The sequence below is a fragment of the Myotis lucifugus genome, unplaced genomic scaffold (assembly GCF_000147115.1).
Source record: "Myotis lucifugus unplaced genomic scaffold, Myoluc2.0 scaffold_11, whole genome shotgun sequence".
Lineage (NCBI taxonomy): Eukaryota > Metazoa > Chordata > Mammalia > Chiroptera > Vespertilionidae > Myotis > Myotis lucifugus.
In genome coordinates, this window is record NW_005871059.1 from 12,260,125 (window position 1) to 12,284,213 (window position 24,089).

General features: G+C 36.5%; 1 protein-coding gene across 8 annotated transcripts in view; it reads left to right on the forward strand.

Moving 5' to 3' along the window:
* The first annotated feature begins 1,710 nt into the window (after positions 1 to 1,710).
* Positions 1,711 to 24,089, forward strand: part of BCLAF1 (BCL2 associated transcription factor 1) — a 28,574-nt gene continuing 6,195 nt past the window's right edge. For 2 of the 8 annotated variants that reach the window (XR_002828134.1, XM_006084437.3), the window contains exons 1-11: positions 1,711 to 1,851; positions 5,621 to 5,724; positions 8,428 to 8,541; positions 9,472 to 10,383; positions 11,359 to 12,024; positions 12,185 to 12,354; positions 15,097 to 15,202; positions 16,280 to 16,364; positions 18,743 to 18,918; positions 19,990 to 20,170; positions 21,239 to 21,385. Coding sequence is in view for 6 of the 8 variants with exons in the window: in XM_006084437.3 (XP_006084499.1) it covers positions 8,438 to 8,541; positions 9,472 to 10,383; positions 11,359 to 12,024; positions 12,185 to 12,354; positions 15,097 to 15,202; positions 16,280 to 16,364; positions 18,743 to 18,918; positions 19,990 to 20,170; positions 21,239 to 21,385 (2,547 nt within the window). In the remaining 2 variants the exon portion in view is untranslated. Of the gene's footprint in view, positions 1,852 to 5,620; positions 5,725 to 8,427; positions 8,542 to 9,471; positions 10,384 to 11,358; positions 12,025 to 12,184; positions 12,355 to 15,096; positions 15,203 to 16,279; positions 16,365 to 18,742; positions 18,919 to 19,051; positions 19,216 to 19,989; positions 20,171 to 21,238; positions 21,386 to 24,089 lie in introns of all 8 variants that reach the window. The other 6 variants (XR_329728.3, XM_023750216.1, XM_006084438.3 and 3 more) reach the window with 6 other exon arrangements.

Below are 24,089 nucleotides of genomic sequence, written 5' to 3' on the forward strand. Positions count from 1 at the left end.
TTTGTATGTACTTATCTTACTAGTAATGTTGGTCATTTATTTACAATTTATACTTCTTGGGATGATTTTCTGTTTTGTTAAATGGGCTCAATTTTTACTCAATGTTCTTTTTGACATTATTTGTATTTTCAACAGGAAACAAAAGTTTTATTACCAAGAAGTAGGTAGAATCAAGTATCGTGTATCAAATGGACTTAGTTCAAGAGAAATTTGTTCCGATGTGTCTCCTTCTTTGTTACTACCTCGGGTTATTTCACATCACAGTTAACCTGCCTCGGAAAGGTGACTTTATTTTCAGTGTGTACGGCCATGGAATTGCAGAAAAGGTTTTTTAACATAACGGCCTAGGCTGCAAATCACTACGCTCCGATTTTGGTGTTTTTGGGGAAACAGCGGGTCAGTGCTGTTGGCACTAAAGGCCCCTGCCCCCTAACCCTACCCCTCGCCCAAATGCATGCAGAATAGAGGAGTTGTACTGAGCCGCCAATGATTAGCTTTTATTGGTTTTCATATAGTTCACCCATTCAGGGTTTGCTGAGCACCTACTCGATGCTCGGGACTTCCCAGGGCACCACACAGCCGACGATACTGCCCCCAGTCCGGGGGGGGGGGGGGGGGGCCGGCCTGTGCATGTAGGGAAAACCGAGAATTCATAATTATTAATAAATACTTTCAATGGTTGAACTGGTGAACTGGACTGTGAGGGGAGGGGGCCTTAAGCACAGTGTTAAACTCGCAACTGGGGCCAAGACGGCGGATGTAACTGACGGAAGACGGGTTGCTGATGGCAGCTTGGAAGTCGTTTACGCCCCCAGACGTCGGAGCTGTCGCGGTTACAGGCCCTGAGGAGGGCAGTGCGGCTCCCAGGGGCATTGATAGGAAATGTGCGGTGGCTCTTCGTTCACGTCCTATCCGACTCAAACGTGGCTGGCCTATTGATAACCTCCTATTTCTGGCGGACCCAGCTATGTGGGGCTGTTTTCCGGCCGGCACACGGGATCCTTACGCTCCGTGCTCTATTTTTATGCCGACGGCCGAGCTGCCGCGGCGGTGAAGCCGCACCACGTTGTGAGGAAAGAAGCAAACTGTGAGGAAACCCGCCCGACAGCCCGCGCCCCTCGCGAGTCCTGCGGCCGAGCTCCGTGAGGGGCAGCCGAGTTGGTCACACGCTACTCAGGGAAGAGACTCGGAGCGTGGCCATTTTCCTATCGAAGTGCGCTTGGCACCTAGTCTATCAGAGCGAGAGCGACACTTCCTAGTTTACAGTCAGGCGCCCGAGGAGAAACCCGGCGCTTTCTGGCGTAGGGAGACGACGTGCGCTAGCCGAGCGGCCTCGTCTCCCGTCTTTTCCTCGGTGTGGGATTGTGTCTTTGTTTCTGGCTTGGTCTGAGAAGGAATGCATCAGACGGCAAAAAATGGGGGCGAAAGATAGGTTCCGAGGGTCCCCTCGAAGCGAGGAGAGATGCCCGCTAACCCCACCGTGGGTCGAGGCGACCTCACGGCCCTGGCAGATCACTCCGCCCACTATCTACCCCCATCCGCGCTGAGGCGGCCGCTCAGGGCCCGAGGGCGGGGCCGCCGGAATTCGCGCGAGATCAGCCACGAGACTTCCCAGAAAGCCTCAGGCAACGTCTTAACAGCGGCCTGGGAGCCGGTTTAAGGCGAAAGGGTGGGCGGGGCTTGCTCAGCTATTTAGCGGCACCAGAGGCCACGCCCCAAATCGGAAGTGACGGAGGCGAGCTAGCGCGTCGAAGATAGCTCTATGGTTTTCCTCCCGTTCTTCAGTCGGGAAATGGCCGCTGTGTAGTTACAACGAAGATAAGTCCCGGGAACCTTGCTTCGGCCTGTCAGGTAGGCCTCATGCTGCATTCAGGGTAGCGAATTCACTCAAGGGTAGTGAGTGCCGAGTCTTTTGTGGGTGGTGGCGGGTTGGCGGCGACAGCAAAACCCAGGAGACGTTGTGCCGTTATTTATGTGTTTCCCCGTCAGATTCCCTCAGGTTTTCGAGGTGCTACGAGCCAAAAGGTGGGGGGGGGGGGGGTGATTAGCAGCGAGAACAGTGCGCGCGCGCCTGACTAAAAACCTGGTCGAGAGCCCGAGACCGCGCGGGCCTTCCGTGCGCGTGCGCATATCCTCCTCCTCAACCTTCCCCCATTTCTTCGGCCTGGACCCCGGCGCGCGCCCGGCTGAACGCTGGGCCGGCGCACGCGCGGTTCCTCCCTCAGTTCCCCGCCTTCTGGCTCCTGAGGCCGCGAGCGGTGCTACTTGGGTTCTCCTCATTGGCTGGGAACGCCACCTTTCTTCTGGGCCTTTAGGATTTTGGTAAAGTAATTACGATCTGCAGCAAAGTGCACTGGGTAGTAGGCACCCCGCATCGTCTTTAAACTCCTTTTCCTCGGCTTCACGCTACCCGTCGGCTTACGCCTCATTTTTGTTATTTTACTATGTGTAGGATGCTGTTCTGTCTCTCGTAACCGAATCCCGCATCCACCTCGGGCCCTTGGTGTTTCGGGAAAATTCTCTCTGGTTAATCTTCTCGGATCCCCTTGGCAACCCACTCTGTTTTGGAGGAACCGGGCGCTGTTGACTCTAGGAGTTGGTGCCTAGTTACTGGCTCCTGGCGTGGGGAGCGGGCCTGAGCCGAGCAATCTCAGCGCGGCCCTGCGACTTCCGGGCTGAAAGGGCAGTTAGTTGTCCAGCGGTACCAGTGGAGCCGTGTCCTTTCAGCAAATGATTCAGCCCATTACATCGTGTCAGAAATGGTGCAGCCATGACTGGTAGTTGGAGGGTGAGTGGGTGGGAGTGGTGAGTTGAGGCTAGTGACTTTGCCCTCGTTTAAATGAAAGTCCGTAAGTTGGCTTTATTTACTTTTAAGATTTATCTCATCAGAACCAAGCAGCAGTACTGGCAACTACTTTTTTATACATCAGACTTTTTTTTTTTTAAGCGTTTTAGAATTGAAGAAAATTAAGACCAAAGTTGAAAGTAAATATGACCGAAACTGATTTAAGAGATTAGCTATCTCAGACATCTTGCAGCAGCGCCTTTTCAATTTTGTGGGGAATTATTCCTCATGTGAATTCTCTTTCCAGTTGGAGTCTACTTGGAATGGTTGCGCTGCTGTTTAGATAAGAACCTTTCCATAGGAAAAACCGCTACAAATTTATTTGCGTTTTTATGTAATCCTAGCCAATTGAGGATAAATAATTTGATGGGAAGGGTTCTGTGTGTAAAATAACTCATAGTGAACCAGTTTAAAGTCTGTTTACCGATGGCTTATAGCCTCTTGTTTTAAGGATACCACGTGTTCCGTGTTAGATATGGTAAACCCTGAAATTCCCCTTAAGATAATTAAAATGGTGGCAAAGGAGATTTAACTAGAGCTGATTCTTCATGTGGCCGAATAGTATTTTAGGACTTGGGAGACAGAATTGTAAAAACTTATCAATTGATAGGCTCAATTCTAGTTTAATTTATTGACTGACTTATGTGGATAGCTAGTTGTACTTGATGTCTGAGGAGAAGACTTGTAGAAATAAGAAAGCTTTTCAGTTCTCCTTAGAGCTTTGAATTGGGAGTTTACAGAAACATCATTCAAAATTATTTGTTTAACACTAGTGAATTCTGTGTAATTTACAGTGATTAACAAAGAAGTGGATAGGGAATCAAAAGGTCCAACATGTCTCACTTAAAGTGTTCTATTTCTAACCCTAGAATAATAGTGCATGGCATAGGCACCTTATAAATTCAGAGAAATTCTGAAAGCTTGGAGTTCTCTTCATTTGAAAGATGGAGTTATGTGTAGCTCATGAGAGTATGAAGATTAAATGAGGTGATTTAAAAGTAAGCACAGTTCTTGGAACATGGTTGGTTTTTAGATATTTAGTTTGCTATGATTTGTTTATTTCTTTTCCTCGATAGTTGGTTTTTGGAGGGCAGGGATCTCTTACATAGCCACATATCCATAATATGTAGCACAGTGCTTTGTACATAGATTTGCATTTTAAAAAATTAGCTGAGTTGATTATAGTCTTTGTTCTGACTTTGTTAGATGTGATTAATGTAAAATGTTAAATACTTACATTTTATGTTAAATATTATAAAATATATTGTATGCCATATTTTAAATATGATAATTGAATTCTTCATATGGATACTTGAATATATTTATAGATTGTGCACAATAATATATATATGTATACTAGTCTTGACAGCTTACAGCCCCTCTCCCCTTCATGTTACTATTTCTAATATATATTTTCTTAGAACTTCAAAAATCATGACAGTAGAGATTTGGCAGTTGGTTCTTGTCTGGATATATAGAAATTAAAATTAGCCTTTTAGATTTGTTAAGTAAAACGCACTTTGTATCACTTCCAGTAGTAAATCTCAGTAGTATTGGACTTCTAGGTCAGAATAAAGTTTCATAACACCAATTTAGAAGATTAGTTTTTCTCTGCCCACTTGAGGGAGTTAATATTTTTAAAACTATAAGTATGCATGCACTTTAGAAATCCTTTGTTTCTGGTTCTGGCCTTTTATTTTTATTTTTTGCTACTTTTTACTTTAGTATGTTTCCCTCAATCACTAGATTCCTATTCCTCCTTCCTAGCTTGATCCTCAACTCTCTTAATCTCCCCTGACATTAGGGGCATGGGTATTGAGGGAACATTGTTCTTGGTTTACCAGTTTAATCTTACCATTTTTTCTGCTTTGTATTTCTAATTTTATTGCATTTTTAAAATTGAATCCATTACTTGGTAAGGTTCACAGATTTTCAGGTTAATGTGTGTGTGTGTGTTTATTTAAGCTGGTTTATGAATTCCTTCAGTGTAGGCATGCATCTGTCCTGTATTCCTTAGTGTGTCTTTTGCTCCCCTAGTGTTTTTTGACTATCCTTTGCTCGTATTTGACAATCCCTGAATATTACAAGGCAAACCTTTTCAGTATTGATAACTGCTAAATACTTTGTGCAATATTTAAATTTATTTGAATATTAGTAGTAAATTAGTTTAGGAAGAATATTGGCTTCCACTAGATATTTGTTTAATTTCCTGCCTGTTTCTTTATTGGAATGTTTGCTATATACTTTTATCAAAATGCTTTTAGGCCCACGTGTTAGAGTTACTGTGATGGTTGTCATATGAATTATAAAAAATCAGTTTCAGGTGAAACTAAACTGTATAAAAGGAATTGGCCAAGGGAGAATAAGTTAGTAGAGCATTAAAATAAACTCATTTTAGATAAGTTTACAAACTATGGCATTAAGAATACTAACTACATATATATGTCAAGATGGCATTATGTTAGCTTCTTTGGAATTTCCTGGTAAGATGACAGCATAGCTTATGTTTTGTAAAGCCCATATTGCTGAAATTAGAATTGAAGTATTTAAATTAAAAAGTGAAGGTGCTCTCAGTTTAATGATATACTGTTGCATTCTGATTAAAACAAAAAAGTTCTTTAAGCTTTTATGGTTAAAACTTTTATTTTCTAAGTCTGTTTCCCCTTCCCTGAAATCATTAGTGCCTTTATTAAGAGTACGTATTGTAGTGCTGAGTATAAACTGTGTGTATTGAATTTACCATAAATCAAACTCATATTTTTTATTTTTTGCCAGGAATTTGAATTTAGAGTTTACTATCTGAGAACATATTCTCCAGGAAGAATTTTACAGTATCTCGAAGACTTCACTTGATTGCTCTATCCTGCATAAAACCCAAGGTATATAACATTCATTTTTCTAGTTTTCAGTTTAGCTTGAGAAAACGTGACTGCTACACTCATGATTCAGACTGAATGATTAAAAGTGATGTGGTCTGAAGCTCTTTTTTTTGTTTGTTTTGGTGGCTTGTATGGAGTAAGCCAGATTTAAAAGTTAGTTTTAGGATAAAGATTCTTTTTATCTCTCCTGCTTATAAGTTGTGTGTCTGCTTCTATTTCTATAAACACATCTACTTAAAAACTCAGAACACACAAAGCTATTTAAAAGTAAAGCAAGACAAAATAATCTTGTCTAATTGATCTTCCCTTACACATACAAGAGAGTTCCATAATTTAGTTTTTTCCCTTTTACATTGGTGCTAATGTAATGAAAGTTGATTGCTTACTGTGTGCCTAATCTTTTTTTTAAAAATATATTTTTATTGATTTCAGAGAGAGAGGAAGGGATAGAGAGAGAGAGAGAGAGAGAGAAACATCCATGATGAGAGAGACTCCTGGATTGGCTGCCTCCTGCACGCCCCTACTGGGGATTGAGCCCGCAATCAGACATGTGCCCTTGATCGGAATCAAACCCGGGACCCTCCAGTCCGCAGATTGATGCTGTATCCACTGAGCCAAACCAGCTAGGGCATGCCTAATCTTTTAAGTGTGTTACATGTCCTCACTACAATTCTGAAGAGCATACTGTTTTTATGTATTTCTTTCTTACTTAGAATAAAGAGTGAGAAGACAAAGCTGATATTTGTGTATATAAGGATAGTTACCTTTTATTTTGAAATAAATATTTATCGGAAACCTTGAATTTGTCATTTATGTTTCCTCATGAGGAAGTATGCAGACATAATTCAACTTTTAAATACTATTTCATAATACTGAGCAAAGGCAAGGTAGGTAAAATAAATGCCTTAAAAATATTTGGTGGTAGGATAAATGGTTTAAATACATGGCAATTGCAGGTTATTAGTTTAGTGAGTCACTTATAGAAATTACTAATTTTGAGTAATTTAGTGGAAATTTAGAAAGTATAGCATAGGTAAACGGGAGATATAGACGTAAATAAAATTTTGTGAAGAGTAGATCTTAAACATTAATTAGTAGTGTTACTGATTTCTGAGGTCTAATTAGATACTAATTACATTAGATACTAAATAGTGTTTGGAAAAGTTAGAATACTGGTATCCAGTTCTCTTTTTCTTGTAGCTCCAATCTCTTTCTTGGAGCATTCTTCCAGTTTCTTTATCTTTTGTTCTTTTTCATCTTCTTACCAGAAAGCTACAGGTACTCTAGGCATTTGTCATATAAATTCATTTTTATTATGAGAGTAGAGTCATGACTCCAGAGATTTTTTTCTACTAGGAGACTATCCACCATTCCAGTCAGTATTGTGTACATGAAGTGGTCAGTTTAATCCCATTTCAGGGCCATAAAGCATTGTGATGACAGTCCGGTAGGTTTATTTTTCTTCAGTATTATGCTACTTGTATTTTCTTTGTCTCAGATTTCTTTTTTTTAAGTATATTTTATTGATTTTTTTTACAGAGAGGAAGGGAGAGGGATAGAGAGTTAGAAACATCGATGAGAGAGAAACATCGATCAGCTGCCTCCTGCACACCTACTGGGGATGTGCCCACAACCAAGGTACAAGCCCTTAACCGGAATTGAACCTGGGACCCTTAAGTCCATAGGCCAACACTCTATCCACAGAGCCAAACCTGTTAGGTGTCTCAGATTTCTTATCTGTAATACTCTGATACTATCTTTTTTATGGGAGAGGTAGACATTTGTATTGGGCATGGAATAACATCTAACATACTGCTGCAGTCTGGTATTACTGCTGTTTCTGACTTCTACCTTTTTGGATTGAGGCACATAGGTGGGGCAGTCCATAGAAATTTTCTGTTGTGTCTTCAGTATATACAATTAGAGGCCTGGTGCACGAAATTTGTGCCGGGAGGGGCGGGGGGGGGGTCCCTCAGCCTGTGCCCTTGGGGGATGTCCGACCACAGGGATCGGGCCTAAACCGGCAGTTGGACATCCCTCTCGCAACCCAGGATGCTGCATGTACCAGTGACCATACTTTTCATACGGGTGAAAGGCATCTTGCTGTTGTATGGGCAGCTATATTTTTTTGCCCACATTGTAAAAAGTAGTACATAACATGATCCTTCTGAGGCAGTAATACCATTTTCTCCATCTTATGGGTGGAAAAACTGAAGCAGAGAGAAATTAAGTAATTGGCTTTGTCACACAGTGTTAGAGTAGCCTTGCTAGTTTTAATTTTTAAATCTAAGAGACTGTTCCCAGTATGTAGGGTAGGGTCCCTAAGCCTGGCCAGCGATCAGGGCCGATCTGTGGGGTGACCAGCGACAGGCGGGTGGCGGCCAGCCCCCCGCCCCCCCCCCATTGCCTCCTGCGTTGAGTGTCTGCCCCCCAATGGTCAGTGTGCATCGTAGTGACTAGTCGTTCCACTGGTCGATCCGCCATTTGGTCGATTTGCATATTAGGGTTTTATTATATAGGATAGGATACCTTTCATGCAAGTGAAAATACAGTTTTTAGTTAGGAATAATTGATTGGCTTAGTACTCATTTGAAAATGATATGTTTCTCCTTATAAAATTCAATTTGTAAAAAATAAGTTAAATGATGTGAAACTTCTATTATATTGTGATTTTTAACCTATTTTGGTCTCTCATTTTACTAGGAGTAAAGAAATGGGTCGCTCCAATTCTAGATCACATTCTTCAAGATCAAAGTCTAGATCACAGTCTAGTTCTCGATCAAGATCAAGGTCACACTCTAGAAAGAAGAGATACAGGTGAATTACTGTCCTTTTTAAGTCTTTTAATAATGATAGTGATATCTAATACTTATGGAGTGTTTACTATATACAATAGTGCTAAATTCATTAAAATATTCTCAAAGAATCTTGTCAAATTGATCTGTTGTTACCCTCATTTTACAGTTAGAGAAGTTGAAAATTGTCCAAATTGTAAGCTAATAACTGGCAGAGCTTAGATTAGAATCCAGCTAGTCTAACGCTATATCTCAGATTCTTACTGTGCTGTGCACTCTATGGTGATTTCTTGTTTTTATCTATATGTTGAGATGAATTAGATAAAGTAACAAACAATTATTTGGCAGTAAATCTATATATGATTTCATAGTTGCTTACTATTTCTGACTCAAGGCACCCATAAGTTTATTCTTTTGTTAAAAATGATTAACTTCAGTTATCTTTCTTTAAATAGTAATACATAGTTAGCATAGAAAATGGAAACCATATGTTGAAAATAAAAGTGACCATAATCTCATTAAGAATTAATACTACTTTATGATTTTTTTGTATTATTTTTCTAAGCCTAACTTCATATTATGTATGCATTTGGCCAATGGTATTTCATTGATGAATATTTTTCTGTGCTGTTAAAAATTCTTTTACACTATTTCTTTAAGTGCTTGAATAAATGTACTATAATTTGTTAGTATGTTCTGTTGAATATGTCTTTTTCCCATTTTCTGTGCCTTCATTTCTAAGGTCTTTAATTTAGTCTCTCAATATTTACCTTAGAAATGAGACGCTTTTCATTAAAAACAGTAAACTTTTACTTTTGTGTACATGCGTTGTTTTTTAATGTACATTTTTAGTTTTGACAATTGATTTGCATGCTATATTCAACTTGGACTATTTAGAATGGTAGGATGGAATAGTTTATTTTTATTGCATTGATATTTATTTCATTTTTAGTTCTAGGTCTCGTTCCAGGACGTATTCAAGATCTCGTAGTAGAGATCGTATTTATTCTAGAGATTATCGGCGAGATTACAGAAATAATAGAGGAATGAGACGACCTTATGGGTACAGAGGAAGGGGTAGAGGGTATTATCAAGGTGGAGGAGGTAGATATCATCGAGGTGGCTATAGACCTGTCTGGAACAGAAGACACTCTAGGAGTCCTAGACGAGGTCGTTCACGTTCCAGAAGTCCAAAAAGAAGATCAGTTTCTTCTCAAAGATCCCGAAGCAGATCTCGCCGGTCATACAGATCCTCTAGGTCTCCAAGATCATCCTCTTCTCGTTCTTCATCCCCATATAGCAAATCTCCTGTCTCTAAAAGACGAGGGTCTCAGGAAAAACAAACCAAAAAATCTGAAGGGGAGCCCCAAGAAGAGAGTCCTTTGAAAAATAAATCACAGGAGGAACCGAAAGATACATTTGAACATGACCCATCTGAATCTATTGATGAGTTTAATAAATCATCAGCCACATCTGGTGATATTTGGCCTGGCCTTTCAGCTTATGATAATAGTCCTAGATCACCCCATAGTCCTTCACCAATTGCTACGCCACCTAGTCAGAGTTCATCTTGCTCTGATGCGCCCATGCTCAGTACAGTCCACTCTGCAAAAAACACCCCCTCTCAGCATTCACATTCCATTCAGCATAGTCCTGAAAGATCTGGGTCTGGTTCTGTTGGAAATGGATCTAGTCGATATAGTCCTTCTCAGAATAGTCCAATTCATCACATCCCTTCACGAAGAAGCCCTGCAAAGACAATCACACCACAGAATGCTCCAAGAGATGAGGCTAGGGGACGTTCTTCATTTTATCCTGATGGTGGAGATCAGGAAACTGCAAAGACAGGAAAATTCTTAAAAAGGTAAGAACTAAAGCAGAGAATTTAGATGAAAATATTAATAGTTTTATTCTTTGAATTCTCTTTGGATTTATAAGACTTAAAATTGCACTGCTATATGTATTTAGCTATTTTTACTCATGAATTCCTTTATAAGTTAATTCCAGATTGTTTTTACTTACATCTCTAACTTTGGAAGTTAAGTGTTTTAATAAGAACTAATTTATATTCCTCCTTTTTTTATCCAGTTTCAGTAAGTTCAGAATTAATGTAAACGAAAAATGAGTAGTGTAAAGCGTAATTGTTAACATGTAAAAACAAAATTTTCAGAGATTAATTTGTAATGTTAGAGCATTAAAAGCTTATTTTGTTCTCTTCAGCATTATAATGTGACCTATATAAATAATGCAATTCTATTTCATGTTCTTGTGTAGTATTATAAATAATCCAGCTGCCAATTTTTAATGAATCTGCCTGACCATAGAAAAGATAATGACTAGTGAGTGATATTTGAAACAGATACTGACTAGTGATATTTGAAACAGATACTCGGTTTGAATTCTAATTTCAAGTGTTGCTAAATGAAATAATCAGAAATTTTGTGTAAAATACGTAGAATGCTATTAAGTAAATAAATAGTTGACTAGTGATTCTTAGCCTCAGAAGTTAAACTTAAGCTGTGATGTATGTTATAGGATCTCTGGGAATTTGGATGTTAGTGCAGATTTGTGGGCTGTGACTGAATAAGAATAGGTTTTTGAGAATGGCTTCTGCTTTTTAACATTCAGGAAGTCTACTACATAAATTGATTTAAAAACTCAGTACCTAAGTGCTATATGGATGCCTTTACTGTTTTAAAAGTGGAATCTGAAAACACTTTCAGTAGGGTTTTTCCCTCTCATTACCGGTCCTGTGGTATTGGGCAGCACATTTAAGTATGCAAGTTATCCACAGTGAATGCAATCCAGAGTTACCATCCTCTTCTTTGCTTATTCACAGGTTCACAGATGAAGAGTCTAGAGTATTCCTGCTTGATAGGGGTAATACCAGGGATAAAGAGGCTCCAAAGGAGAAAGGATCAGAGAAAGGAAGGGCAGAGGGAGAATGGGAAGATCAGGAAGCCCTAGATTACTTCAGTGATAAAGAGTCTGGAAAACAAAAGTTTAATGATTCAGAAGGGGATGACACAGAGGAGACAGAAGATTATAGACAGTTCAGAAAGTCAGTCCTTGCAGATCAGGGTAAAAATTTTGCTACTACATCTCACCGGAATACTGAGGAGGAAGGAAACAAGTACAAGTCCAAAGTTTCACTGAAAGGCAATAGAGAAAGTGATGGATTTAGAGAAGAAAAAAATTATAAACTTAAAGAGACTGGATATGTAGTGGAAAGGCCTAGCACTACAAAAGATAAGCACAAGGAAGACGACAAAAATTCTGAGAGAATAACAGTAAAGAAAGAAACTCAGTCACCTGAGCAGGTAAAGTCTGAAAAGCTCAAAGACCTCTTTGATTACAGTCCCCCTCTACACAAGAATCTGGATGCACGAGAAAAGTCTACCTTCAGGGAGGAGAGCCCACTTAGGATTAAAATGATAGCCAGCGATTCTCATCGTCCTGAAGTCAAACTCAAAATGGCCCCTGTTCCTCTTGATGATTCTAACAGGTAATTTCACATTAATGCCCAGTAAATATAATGGCTTTTAAAATGTGGGTGGTTGGTTAATATTTCATTTAATTTTTTTATTTTCTGAATACATTTCCCATTTTCATATTCAAACCAATGGTATATTTTGTTTGTGTGTGTGTGTACCGATATGTTCCAGACCTGCTTCCTTGACTAAAGACAGGCTACTTGCTAGTACACTTGTCCATTCTGTCAAGAAGGAGCAAGAATTCCGATCCATCTTTGACCACATTAAGTTGCCTCAGGCCAGCAAGAGCACTTCAGAGTCATTTATTCAGCACATTGTGTCCTTGGTTCATCACGTTAAAGGTATGTTTAGTATGCTTAGTATTGTGAATTGAATTTCTCCTGCAAATAGAAGAAAATGAACAGCAATGCTTAATAATTAATGTAGCCTAGGGATAGCAAGAATACAGACAGCATTAAAAATTTGGAAAAAGGAGTGTTTCATGAAGAGTGCTTTCAGTCTTGCCAGCATGATGATATTTAATAAAAACCGATTGAAATATTAAGAGCTAAAACATACCCTAAAAATGTATATCATGGTAAAACACAATGTAGATTTTGTTAATGCTGAAAGTTTTTTTGAAATGTGCCATTATACTGTATTTGAAGTGCAGTATGCTTACAGATTACCTTCCATTACCTGCATGTGTATGGCTTATAATGTACTTGGCATGGATTTATAACAAAGTCAAACAGCATTGTTACTGAATATTAAGAATTTTTTCAACTTTTAAAACCTGAATCCTGTGGGAAAACTGGATTATCCTATCTTTTCTTTGTATTACTTAATTTGTTATAATACTTACCTTTTCTACATGATAAATAAACCAGAAAAAAATTATTAGGATTTTAAAAAAGATATTTTACTGATTTTAGAAAGAGAGGAAGGGGGAGGGATAGAAAGAAACATTAGTGAGAAATACTGATCAGCTGCCTCCTGCATGCCCCCCTACTGGGGATCAAGCCCACAACCCGGGCATGTGCCCTCACCGGGAATCTCTTTTCTGAACCATGTCAGTTGGGCATATTAGGATTTTTTACTTTATTTTTTTTAATCCTTACCTGAAGTTTTTTTTTTCTCCCCCATTGATTTTTAGAGAGAGTGGAAGGGGTAGGGAGAGAAAGAGAAACATTGATGTGAGAGAGAGACATCTATTGGTTGCTTTCCACACATGTTCCGACTGGGGCCCAGGATGGAGCCTGCAACCAAGGTACGTGCTCTTGACCAGAATAGAACCTGTGCCCTTCAGTCCATGGGCCAAACACTCTAACCACTGAGCAAAGCTGGCTAGGGCCATATTATGATTTTTAAAAGGTAAACAAGTTCAAGAAATTTAAAAGTAGATTAGTAATGATTACATGAATAATGACTAATTAGGATAATGGTGAGATTTCTTTAGATACTAAAGATGATAAAGGTATGTGTTTCACTGAAGTTCTGATGTGCTATTTTCCCCACTATGTAATTCTAGTTTCAAAATTAGTTTCAAAGGTTTAGGGTATGACTTTTTGGGCAGTTAGGTTTAAGTTTTGTTTTGTTTTTGTCTTTAAAAGGCAGTGTGCTATGAAATAGATTCTTATTCAGGAGTCACCATGGCTGTTGGTCTTAAAAACCATTTTTTAAAAAAAGTTTGTCTTGACATGAGAACAACTCATTGTGATAGCTTAAACTTATCACTAGCAATTCTTTATGCACTTGATATTTCAAAACTGAATAATTAATGAATTTCTTTTTTTTTACTGTAATTATTTAAGCATGGTAACAAAATTCTTTTGTTATTTGGCTATAACTGGGTTTGTGAAACAGTTCATGACCATATTACTGTGGTACATAAAATAGGAAACATTAACATTTTTCTTTTTTCACATTTTTTTGACCTGTCTCCACATTTTACAATTTATTGCTGAATTTTGAGATCAGGTTTTGATAAAATTTTTTGCTTTTTCATTTTCTTTTTTTTTTTTTTAAAGAACTGTAGTTATGTTTTATTACTGGTATTGTGCAACCAATCTAAACAGCTCTTACTTAACCTAGAGCTGAAAATGCCCAGTGATGTTTTCTTTTTCATTGTAACTAGGTCCTGGAATATGTTTTGAAATGGCAAAATCCATGTTTCAAAGTAAAATAGCTGTTGAAAGATACAGGCAAAGTTGAATCTTCTGTCTTCCTGGCAAAAATGGCATAAAAACTGAGTTGCTAGCTCAAATTCCTGGGTTTCATGGAATTAAGATTGAGGCACTACCCTTGTAGTGGCCGTTTCAAGTTTTAATTGGTTATGAGACATGTGCTGGATACTGGGCGGTAAGTTGACACAGATGTATGTTGACCTGTTAAGCAGATAGCTTGCTTCGTAATGTAACATTTCATGACTTACACATCTTCTGTATTTTACATTTACAACATACCATGAACTAGTTTAAAAATTAGTATTGATATCACTAATTTAAAAATTGTTAAAAGAAAGACAAGGCATTAATATCAAATGTGCTGTCAGGTTTGCCAAGATGCCAGATTTTTGGAGTAATTAATGAATGTTAATTGAAAAATATTTTCTAATTGAAATAGCAGTATTAAGTTTTTTCTTAAATCCAATTTTTGCTGTCAGTATAGTTTTCGATGAAATAATTTTGTTTACTAAAACCAACAATGTAGTTATGTCATTTTTATTTTCTGCAAATGATTACTTGAAGTAACTTGTTCATAATTGGCAGGGTATAAGGATATTCACATTTTGTTTTTGTTCTGTTTGATGAAATAGTGCATTATTGAAATGAAATTAGAGACTCTCAGTTTAATCTATTTATTGTTTTTGTATTATATGTAGTATTGACAGGGACCTGTGAGGAACTTTGTATCAGTTTCCTGTTGAGGTATAAGAGTTATAAAAGGGACAGGGTAGGAGGAACTCTTGTAACACTTGATTCCTTTCTGCTAGGTTTCTTGAATATTTTTATTTTCTTTTCACTCGCTACATGCCCTTCTGTCACAAATGAATATCCCTCTTAAAGATAACTAATTGGGCAGTATTTCTCCTAAATCAACAGAGCAATACTTCAAATCACCTGCGATGACCCTAAATGAGAGGTTCACTTCCTATCAGAAAGCCACTGAAGAACATAGTACCCGCCAAAAGAGCCCTGAGATACACAGGTATGTGTACTATTGAACAGGCATATAAAAATGCTATTTTGATAGGAAAACACTGTTTAAACAAGATTATATTGGAACTGTTATCATCATGATACAAATGAACTTTGGTTTTATTCCTGATTTATGCCTTGAATAAATATATTTCTAGTCTTGAAAAGTTGGTGATTTATTGTTTATTCTTAATTTTCAGTTTATTTGGTTTAAACTGGTTGTTAGGATTTAATTACTCTTTTATTACTCCCCAGTATGGAATTAAAATAGCACATTTGCTTTTTGGAAGGGGGTTGGATGCCTAGAGTAACCCTTGAATTTAATTTAATTCCAATAAGTTTGTAAAATAAAAATGCTTGGTGGAGAGGCAGAATTATTTTTCATGAAATAAGCATGAACATTGAAATTGAAGTCAGGCAAGTGTAAGTTCAAATCCTGGCTCTGTCACTTCACTGAATTGGGTTGAACAAGTTATGTAATCTCTGAACATTAATTTTTTTTTCCATCTATAAAATAAGGATAACAATGTTTATTTTGCAGGGTGGTGACAATTAGTATTATTGGCTATAAAATATATAACTTAGTACTTTTTACATAGTAGGTGTGGTTTTTGGTGACTGCTGAGAAGTTGCTCCTGACAGACACAAGCTTAAAAAGGCAAGGAGAGGTGCAGAATAAAATTAGAGATCCACTGAATATTTAAAAATATTGGGGACACTTAGGAATAAATGATCCTATTTCTGCTTTCATTGAGGATATTAATTGTATTTGTATTATAATTGTATGATGATGGACACTTAAAATGATAATACTTAAAACAGATTTTCTTTATTGATTAAAAAAGTTTGATAAAGATTAGGCTTCATTTATATATAAAAATCTGGTTGAAAAAGACATTTTAATTCATTTTTAATAGAAATAGTTTTATTTCTTAATTGTCAGTAATTAATAATTTTACTATGCTAAATTAGTCGATTGGGAGAGAAATACCTTTCTAGTATTTTCTTCACAAAAATGAAAAATTCTAAGGGTTTTTTTGTACCATTAAGTTAATGTGACTACAAATAGACTTTATTTTATATTAAGGAGAATTGACATCTCTCCAAGTGCCCTGAGGAAGCATACCCGATTAGCAGGGGAAGAGAGAGTTTTCAAAGAAGAAATTCAAAAGGTATGTTTTGAAGGGACAGTTTTTTAATGTTAGTTTAGCTTTGTTAATACTGTATTAAGCATAGTTTGTCTAGGCAAATTGTTTACACACACACACACACACACATGCACACACAATATTCCCTTCCTAGAAGAAATTAAGCTGACGGTATACCATGTATCTAAGAAACCAAGAGTAGATTTTTCTTTTTTTGGCGAATTTTTATAAGAGTTTATTTGAGCCAAACTGTTAATAGATGCGGAGAGCAAGATCTCAAATGCTCCCTAAGTCAAGAGTAGTTTTAAAAAATGCTAATGAAAGGAAGAAATTACTTCCAAGAAAAGGGTAAAGAATCAATGGGCAGACAAAGGGACATTTTAAAAGCAATGATACAAATTATATTAGGATTTCTATAAAGTTTTGTTGTGAAATGGATGAGCTGGAATAAATATTCCTTGATATATGTATGCCTAAATTAAATCTGTAGGTTCTTCACAGAAGTAATACCACGGCTGCTGAGCATTTTTGATCTGGACTAAGAAATAATCATCCTAATAACTGATTTACAAATGAATGTTTGGAACAAAAACTATATGTCATATTAGAATATTTGTGGATTTTGGAGGATGAATGTTATTAAACTTGAGAGAGGCCCCTATGAATAACTGGCTTGGTGGGGCTCTGTGAGAATGAAATTCATTCGTGCGGGCGGGGGTGGGGGGGGCCTCAGATGATACTCTGGGGAAAAGTAGAAAGTGAGCAACTGTAATGAAAAGGTTAGGTGACTTGGAAGTACTGCTTTGTTGAAATTCTGGCTGTCACCAAATACTGTCTGATATTTGGAAAACATTTAGCTTCTTGGACATTGGTTTTCCATTCAGAAAAACGAGAATACATCTGTTTTGGAAAGTTGTTGAACAATGGGCCTATTATGGAAACATTGGCACTTTTATTACTAGAAGCTTTTAATAGTTGTGTACAAATTTTTAAAATATGACTTACTAGATATGGAATTTAGAGATTAGAAAGAAAAGGGTTTCTTTGCATGGAGTATATTGATCTTGGAAAAGCCAATTCTGAGAAGTGAATACTAATTTTGGCTTTTACTTTCAATACCTTGGATTCAGTGTCGGTTTTGTTTCGCCAACAATTTAGTCTATCCTTGTGCTCCGACACTGAGTATTTGCTTCTCTAGTTACTCATACTGGTTTTTGAACTGGAGAGGAAAAGGTAGTTATTACTGATGGATGGACAAGTGGATATGCCATTGCCTTTTATCTTTCATCTTCCTGTTTGAATGAATAATATATATGTTAATGTGTAATATACATATAGTTTAGAGTTTATAAACTATTTCCACTTTCCTTTAGTCCTTTAGCTTGGTACTTGTGGGCTTGGTAATACCTAGGCGAATAGGAAGGTTTTTGCTCTTGATTTGATTTTTTTTCTTGGTTAGCCTGGGAGCATATAGGTGAGTAGTTGATATTATTTGGATATATACTTATATTTTCAGGTTTATGAATGCTTATGAATATTATAGTTAGACTTCCCAGTACTACTAATTGTTGAATACTAGCAAGGATGTCCACATTATTAGCATCTTACTGATGTGTAATTTTTCTTCATTCCTAGATTCCTCTTTCCATCTTCCTAAATTATATAGTATTTGAAAAAGCAATGGAACAAGAAGGAGGTGAATTGTGACCCAGTTAAACTAATGTCCGTTGCAATACCTGAATTGAGAAAGGGCAGTATATGGCCCAAGATACTGAGTACAGGATTGGGAATAATGTCTTTCTGGCTTTGTTTCTACCCTTGTTTAACTTGAATTGGTTTCATTAATCATATTCTAGTTGCATGTTATGGAAATTACAGAATCCTTTCTTTAAGTGGTTTTTATTGGGTTGGTCATCTTCTTTGGAAAGAGCTTGATGATAATGAGGTTTAAGTAATTAGAACCATTACTTTAGGATATCTTAACTTTATAGGCAGATGGCTACATCACAACTATAGATTATAACCTTTGTCAATGTTCAAGTCCTTAAAAAATGCTATTTGGAAAGATGAGGGATAATAATGAGGATTGCTGAGTGGAAAAATAATTATTTTATTGCATAAAAATTTATGGATTGTTTTGCACAAAAATTTAGGATTTTTAAGATAATTAGATTTTAATAACATTTCCAGTCTCACTGCACTTGTGTACATAATGACTTAGTAAAAACAACCAACTACACTTTTTTTTTAAACAAAAACTAAGTACGGAAGTAGTTTATGATCCCTTCTTTTTTCTGATCCTAAAATGTCACTTTAGAAACTGGCAATAATTTGGCTATATATGTACATAAATATATTTTTTCTTTCTCCCCTGAAAGTTACTTTGTATCTATCTTTTATAGGGAGATAAAAAATTAAGGTGTGACTCAGCTGATCTTCGGCATGACATTGATCGTCGGAGAAAAGAAAGAAGCAAAGAACGGGGGGATTCCAAGGGCTCCAGGGAATCCAGTGGGTCAAGAAAGCAGGAAAAAACTCCAAAAGATTACAAGGAATACAAATCTTACAAAGACGACAGGTAATTGTTAAAACTGTCTGAATTAGGTTTTAGCTTCTAATTAGCCTTTAATAATTGTCAGCTTAATTGCTTTCAATTTTGACTGTGTAATCGAATATTTAAATTTAAACAATTAAAATTATTTGTTTTACAGCAAAAATGTATTTGTCTTTTACTCGGCTTATGGTGGATGAGGACAAAAACTTTGGAATAGCAAGCTAACACTGAAAAAAAAAAATGACAAATTAATGTGTCCTATTATCCAGGCTACATCAGGAGGTTGGACTTCAATGCAGTGCATTTCTAGAAACAGTTTGTGTAAGAACTTTGGTTCGTTATGCTTGATTCCGCACTTTTTCAACTCATAACACCCAGAGTACAAGAATTTTAAACTGATATCTAGTGGTTTAACATGGGAGAGATGGGGGGAGGAAGGATTAGTTTTTATGAAATAGCAATGTGTATTAGTCTTTCAAAGTAATGTTTCCATGGATACTGTTAGCAGTGGTAAGAGTTATTGCAGGTATGACCTTTTCGGGTGTTGTATTAGAATCATGTAATATTGATCACCATAGTGTCAAATAAATAATAGGAATACTAAGTATCATAGATAATTGTTTTTATTTATTTTTTATTTTTGGTATTCATTAGGTAAATGGTGGATTTTACTTGTGTTTTTTATTGTACTGTCATGTGTTTTTTATTTCTATAACGGAGTAATGGCCCAAACCATACCAACTATTCTCACCATGGTATACAAACTGCAGTCATTTTGAAACTTGCCTTTTCCTACTCTTCTTTTTCTTTCCTTAAAATGACAACAAAAACAAAAAGTTAAAAATATGGAAGAACTGAACCTCATACTTGAAGTTTCCAGACTACTAGTATGATTTTCAGTAGTGGTGTAAAACAAATATTGAAGGAGAATGGAAACAGACTGTCAAACTTTAACACCCAATTACTTTAGTTATGTAATCATTGTAATAGGGGATAGTTTTTTGGCTTGAAAAATATCCCTCTTATTATAAGATTCAACAGGTTCTTCATCGTTTTTAAAGATAGCACATTTTTTTTGTTTTCTTTATTTTTCAGTAAACATAAAAGTAGAGAGCAAGATCATTCTCGATCTTCATCCTCTTCAGCATCACCTTCTTCTCCCAGTTCTAGAGAAGAAAAGGAGAGTAAGAAGGAAAGAGAAGAAGAATTTAAAACTCACCATGAACTAAAAGAATACTCGGGCTTTGCAGGAGTTAGTCGACCACGAGGAACCTTTGTAAGTGATAAAATTATCTTTGAATTTTTGATAGGACTTTACCTTAGAATACTGTACATAAGGAAAGTTAAATTATATGACTTCGACATTGTTATGTGAGTCATTACTCCTACAGTTAGAATTGGTCTTGAAAAATGAAATTGTATTTGAAGTATCTTCATTTAAGAAATGCCATTTAGGGAAAGGGAGGAGGGTCTGGAGTGGGATGATACTTTGTTTGTACACAGAGTAATAAATGTTTTTGCCTGATTAAAAGAAATGCCATTTTGAGATCGAGAAGCATCTATATAAACTAGATACATTTCTTAACTTTGGAATTAATAACTATACATAGTACTTAAAGGTCCAAGAGTCAAGGAAATTTATGGATTGAGACCCATTTTAAAAAATCACTTAGTTTTGGAAAGATACCTAAAGACATTTTTAAAAATCCATATGTTTGTATTAAAACATTTTGATTTTTCCCTGTTTTCTTCAAGTTCTTGTTTATATGTGTATCAACCATAGGAACCATAACTTTTTATTCTACACAGCATACATATTACCTTCATATTTTAATTATTATTTTAATAACTTCTTAGTGCATATTCTTTTTGACTCTTTAATTTTTAGATTCAGATTCCTATCTTGATTGAGTTCCAGTTGGTTATTTTAGTGTTCATTGAGTAGATAATTGAGAAAAAGAAGAGCATTGCTTAACTGGTGATAGGTATAGTTGAACACTTGGGGCTCCTATGATAATTCAAAGGAATTAGACAACTCTTTTGGCTAGTCAAAGGGAAAAGAACCAATTTGATTATTTTTATTTAAAAATACTAGGTCAGGCCATGAAAAGTGTAGTATTCGAACACTTAGTTTTTGTGCATTTCTTCTTAACCTCACTTTCAGAAGGCAGTGTTTTTTACCCATGATATAAAATGGCCATCCTTTCCATCCTTAGTGGCTATGTTGGGTTTTAGGAAGGAAATTAGGAAATATGTTTTTTGTTACTGCAGTCAAATTAAGAGTTTGCATGTAACTTAAATACCTTTAATTGCATTACTAAACAACTTTGTTAATGTTAATCAGTTTCGAATTAGAGGCAGAGGAAGAGCCAGAGGAGTTTTTGCTGGGACAAATACTGGTCCAAACAACTCAAATACTACTTTTCAAAAGAGACCGAAGGAAGAGGAATGGGATCCAGAATATACCCCAAAGAGCAAGAAGTACTTCTTGGTGGGTGTTAGACATCTGTCTTTATTTGGTTTGCATTAATTTTCAAAGCATACAGATATCCACTGCTATGAAAAGATTTCACCATAATGTGGGAACTCTTAAATAAAAGTTCATTACCCAGATGGTTTGAAGTACTGAAAATGTGGGTTCCTTTAGTCCTGTCTGTTCTTTATTGACATCACCTATGGGCTGATCAGGGTATCTAAAATTTATACCTGATTTGATAGCCACATTCAGAGAACTTCAATATAGGCTATCTGTCTATAAGACAGTGAAACTTGTAGAAACTTCTCATTAAGATTTACTGTCTATTATCACAGCCAATTGTTTCAATGAAAGACAAGGAGAAGAATTCTACATGTAATTAAGGATTTGAGGGAGGCTATTTGGAGTAAAAGGAGGATGAAAAAATCACATTACGGGAATGTGCTAGATACACTAATTTGGTGTTTCCTTGTGATGCTTTACATGAAGTAGTTTTCTAAGGAGTAAAACTAGAGGAGGTGGTCATGAAAGATTCTCTAGTTAGTGATGGAAATTTTCTGCAATTTGACAAGGAGGAGAAGGGTCTGTCCTGCATTACAGACACAGACTTAAGGAAACACCAAAACTATTACCACAGAAGCATTCATTTTTGTCATAGCTTCTCAGGGAAGTCATGTTTCAGAGATTAGTTATGCAGACCTAGTTGTTTCGTTGAAGCAAGTAGGAAGATAGTACTGGATTTACAGAATTGTATCTTTCATTTGGCTTTTATGAATGTATTATTTGAATAAATCTGAATTTCCATGGCACATCAGCTAAGTTAGAGGCTAGAGGTATATTCTGAAGTAGGTTGATTTTTTTTTTTTTGGAAAATGAACAGTATGATTGTTTCAGAAATTAGTTCCCAGTTGCCTCTTTTTTGGGTACTTTAATGACCAAGAGTCCAAAAATGCTAAATTTTTAGAGTACATTATGCGTGTTTGCTTAGCATGTACTCCTATGAGGAGAAATTTATGCTTGAGTTGTTTGAATTGACAGTCATATTTTATTGTTACAGTATAGAACAGTTTAAAAGATCCATCTCTTGATTTAAGAATTTATGTATAACAGATTGTTATTTATTCTAGAAATATGATATAATTCCATTTTTGGCTTAGAAACTAGTAAGGGAGAAGCAGGCATTCTTTTTTTTTTTTTTAATATATTTTATTGATTTTTCACAGAGAGGAAGGGAGAGAGATAGAGAGTTAGAAACATCGATCATCAATGAGAGAGAAACATCGATCAGCTGCCTCCTGCACATCTCCTACTGGGGGCATGCCCGCAACCCAGGTACATGCCCTTGACCGGAATCGAACCTGGGACCTTTCAGTCCACAGACCGACGCTCTATCCACTGAGCCAAACTGGTTTCGGCGCATTCTAAATATGTATTGTGGATTTTCTCCAACGGAGGAAATGGTGGATTATTGCAAAGGAAAGAGTGATTCAGATAAACTTGGTAAAGGACCTTGGCTTGAATCTTGAGCTTAAAAGATGGTTAGGTGATCCTGATACAGGGAATTCCAGGACTCAGGTGGCTAGATGATTGGTATAAGTTCTGGAAAATAAAGCAAAAGCAGGAGCTAAGTTGTGGAAAGCCATAATACTTTTGTAAGTTTGGATTTTAAGCAGTTTTAGAAGAATCATGGTTGTGAACAGATACATCTGAGTGATTTTGAGTGAGCTAAGGGGCTAGATTTGAGAAAAGAAAGTAACATTTGTGGGGATTTACTCAGAGACCCACTAGTTGGGTATTGGTACTGAGAAGAAATTCTCTTGAGATATAGGGGACACAAGGGAGAAACCCATTTGAGGAGATTAAGTTCAGTTCTTGAAATGCCCAGGATAAATCAAGTTGAGATGTGCAATAGATAGTTGTTTAATGCATATCTAGAAAGAGAAATTTAGGAGCCATCATTTTACAGGACACAACTAAAGCCATTATAAGATCTCTCAGTCAGAAGAGGAGAGATTAAAAGGCCAACCTTTGAAAGATGGGGTGAGGAGTTGGGTGATGATAAAAATGCCAGAGAGTAGATCAAATGTGAAAGGTCAAAAAGAGAAGTAAAATTAGTAGATTTTATAAAACACTTGTACTATTGTACAAATATTTAATTTAGGCCAGACCTTCATTTTTCTGTGGCTTTATTTCATAACCTAGTATCATATTTTTATCTTAAATTGGGACATAATCATTTTAGGTTGGTCTGTAATTAGCAGTTTTACTAATTAAGAGGTATGTTATTTTAAGAAGTAGTAGTAACTTTTTATATGTTGCTGTTCTGGGTTATATTTAAAAATTTACATTTCTGCATTAAGCATACATGTACATTTGGCACAAACTGATGTTTACTAGAAGTAAAATGAACACCATACATTTTTTTCTTATAAATCAATTCCCAAAGTTAATTATTTTGGTTCCTTTTTTAAAAAACATGATTTTACTGATTTTAGAGAGCGGGGAGGAGTGAGGGGGAGAGAAACATGGATGTGTGAGAGAAAAATCCATCAGTGACCTTTTGGTGCATGGAAAGATGCTCAGCCAACTGAGTCACATCTGCCAGGCTTATTTTGGTTCTTAATTAATGAGCCATTGAAATGACAACTCGTTTTTACATGGATATTTAAATTTAAAAGATTTTGCATCTTCTGTAAAGATAACTTGATTTTTCAGACAA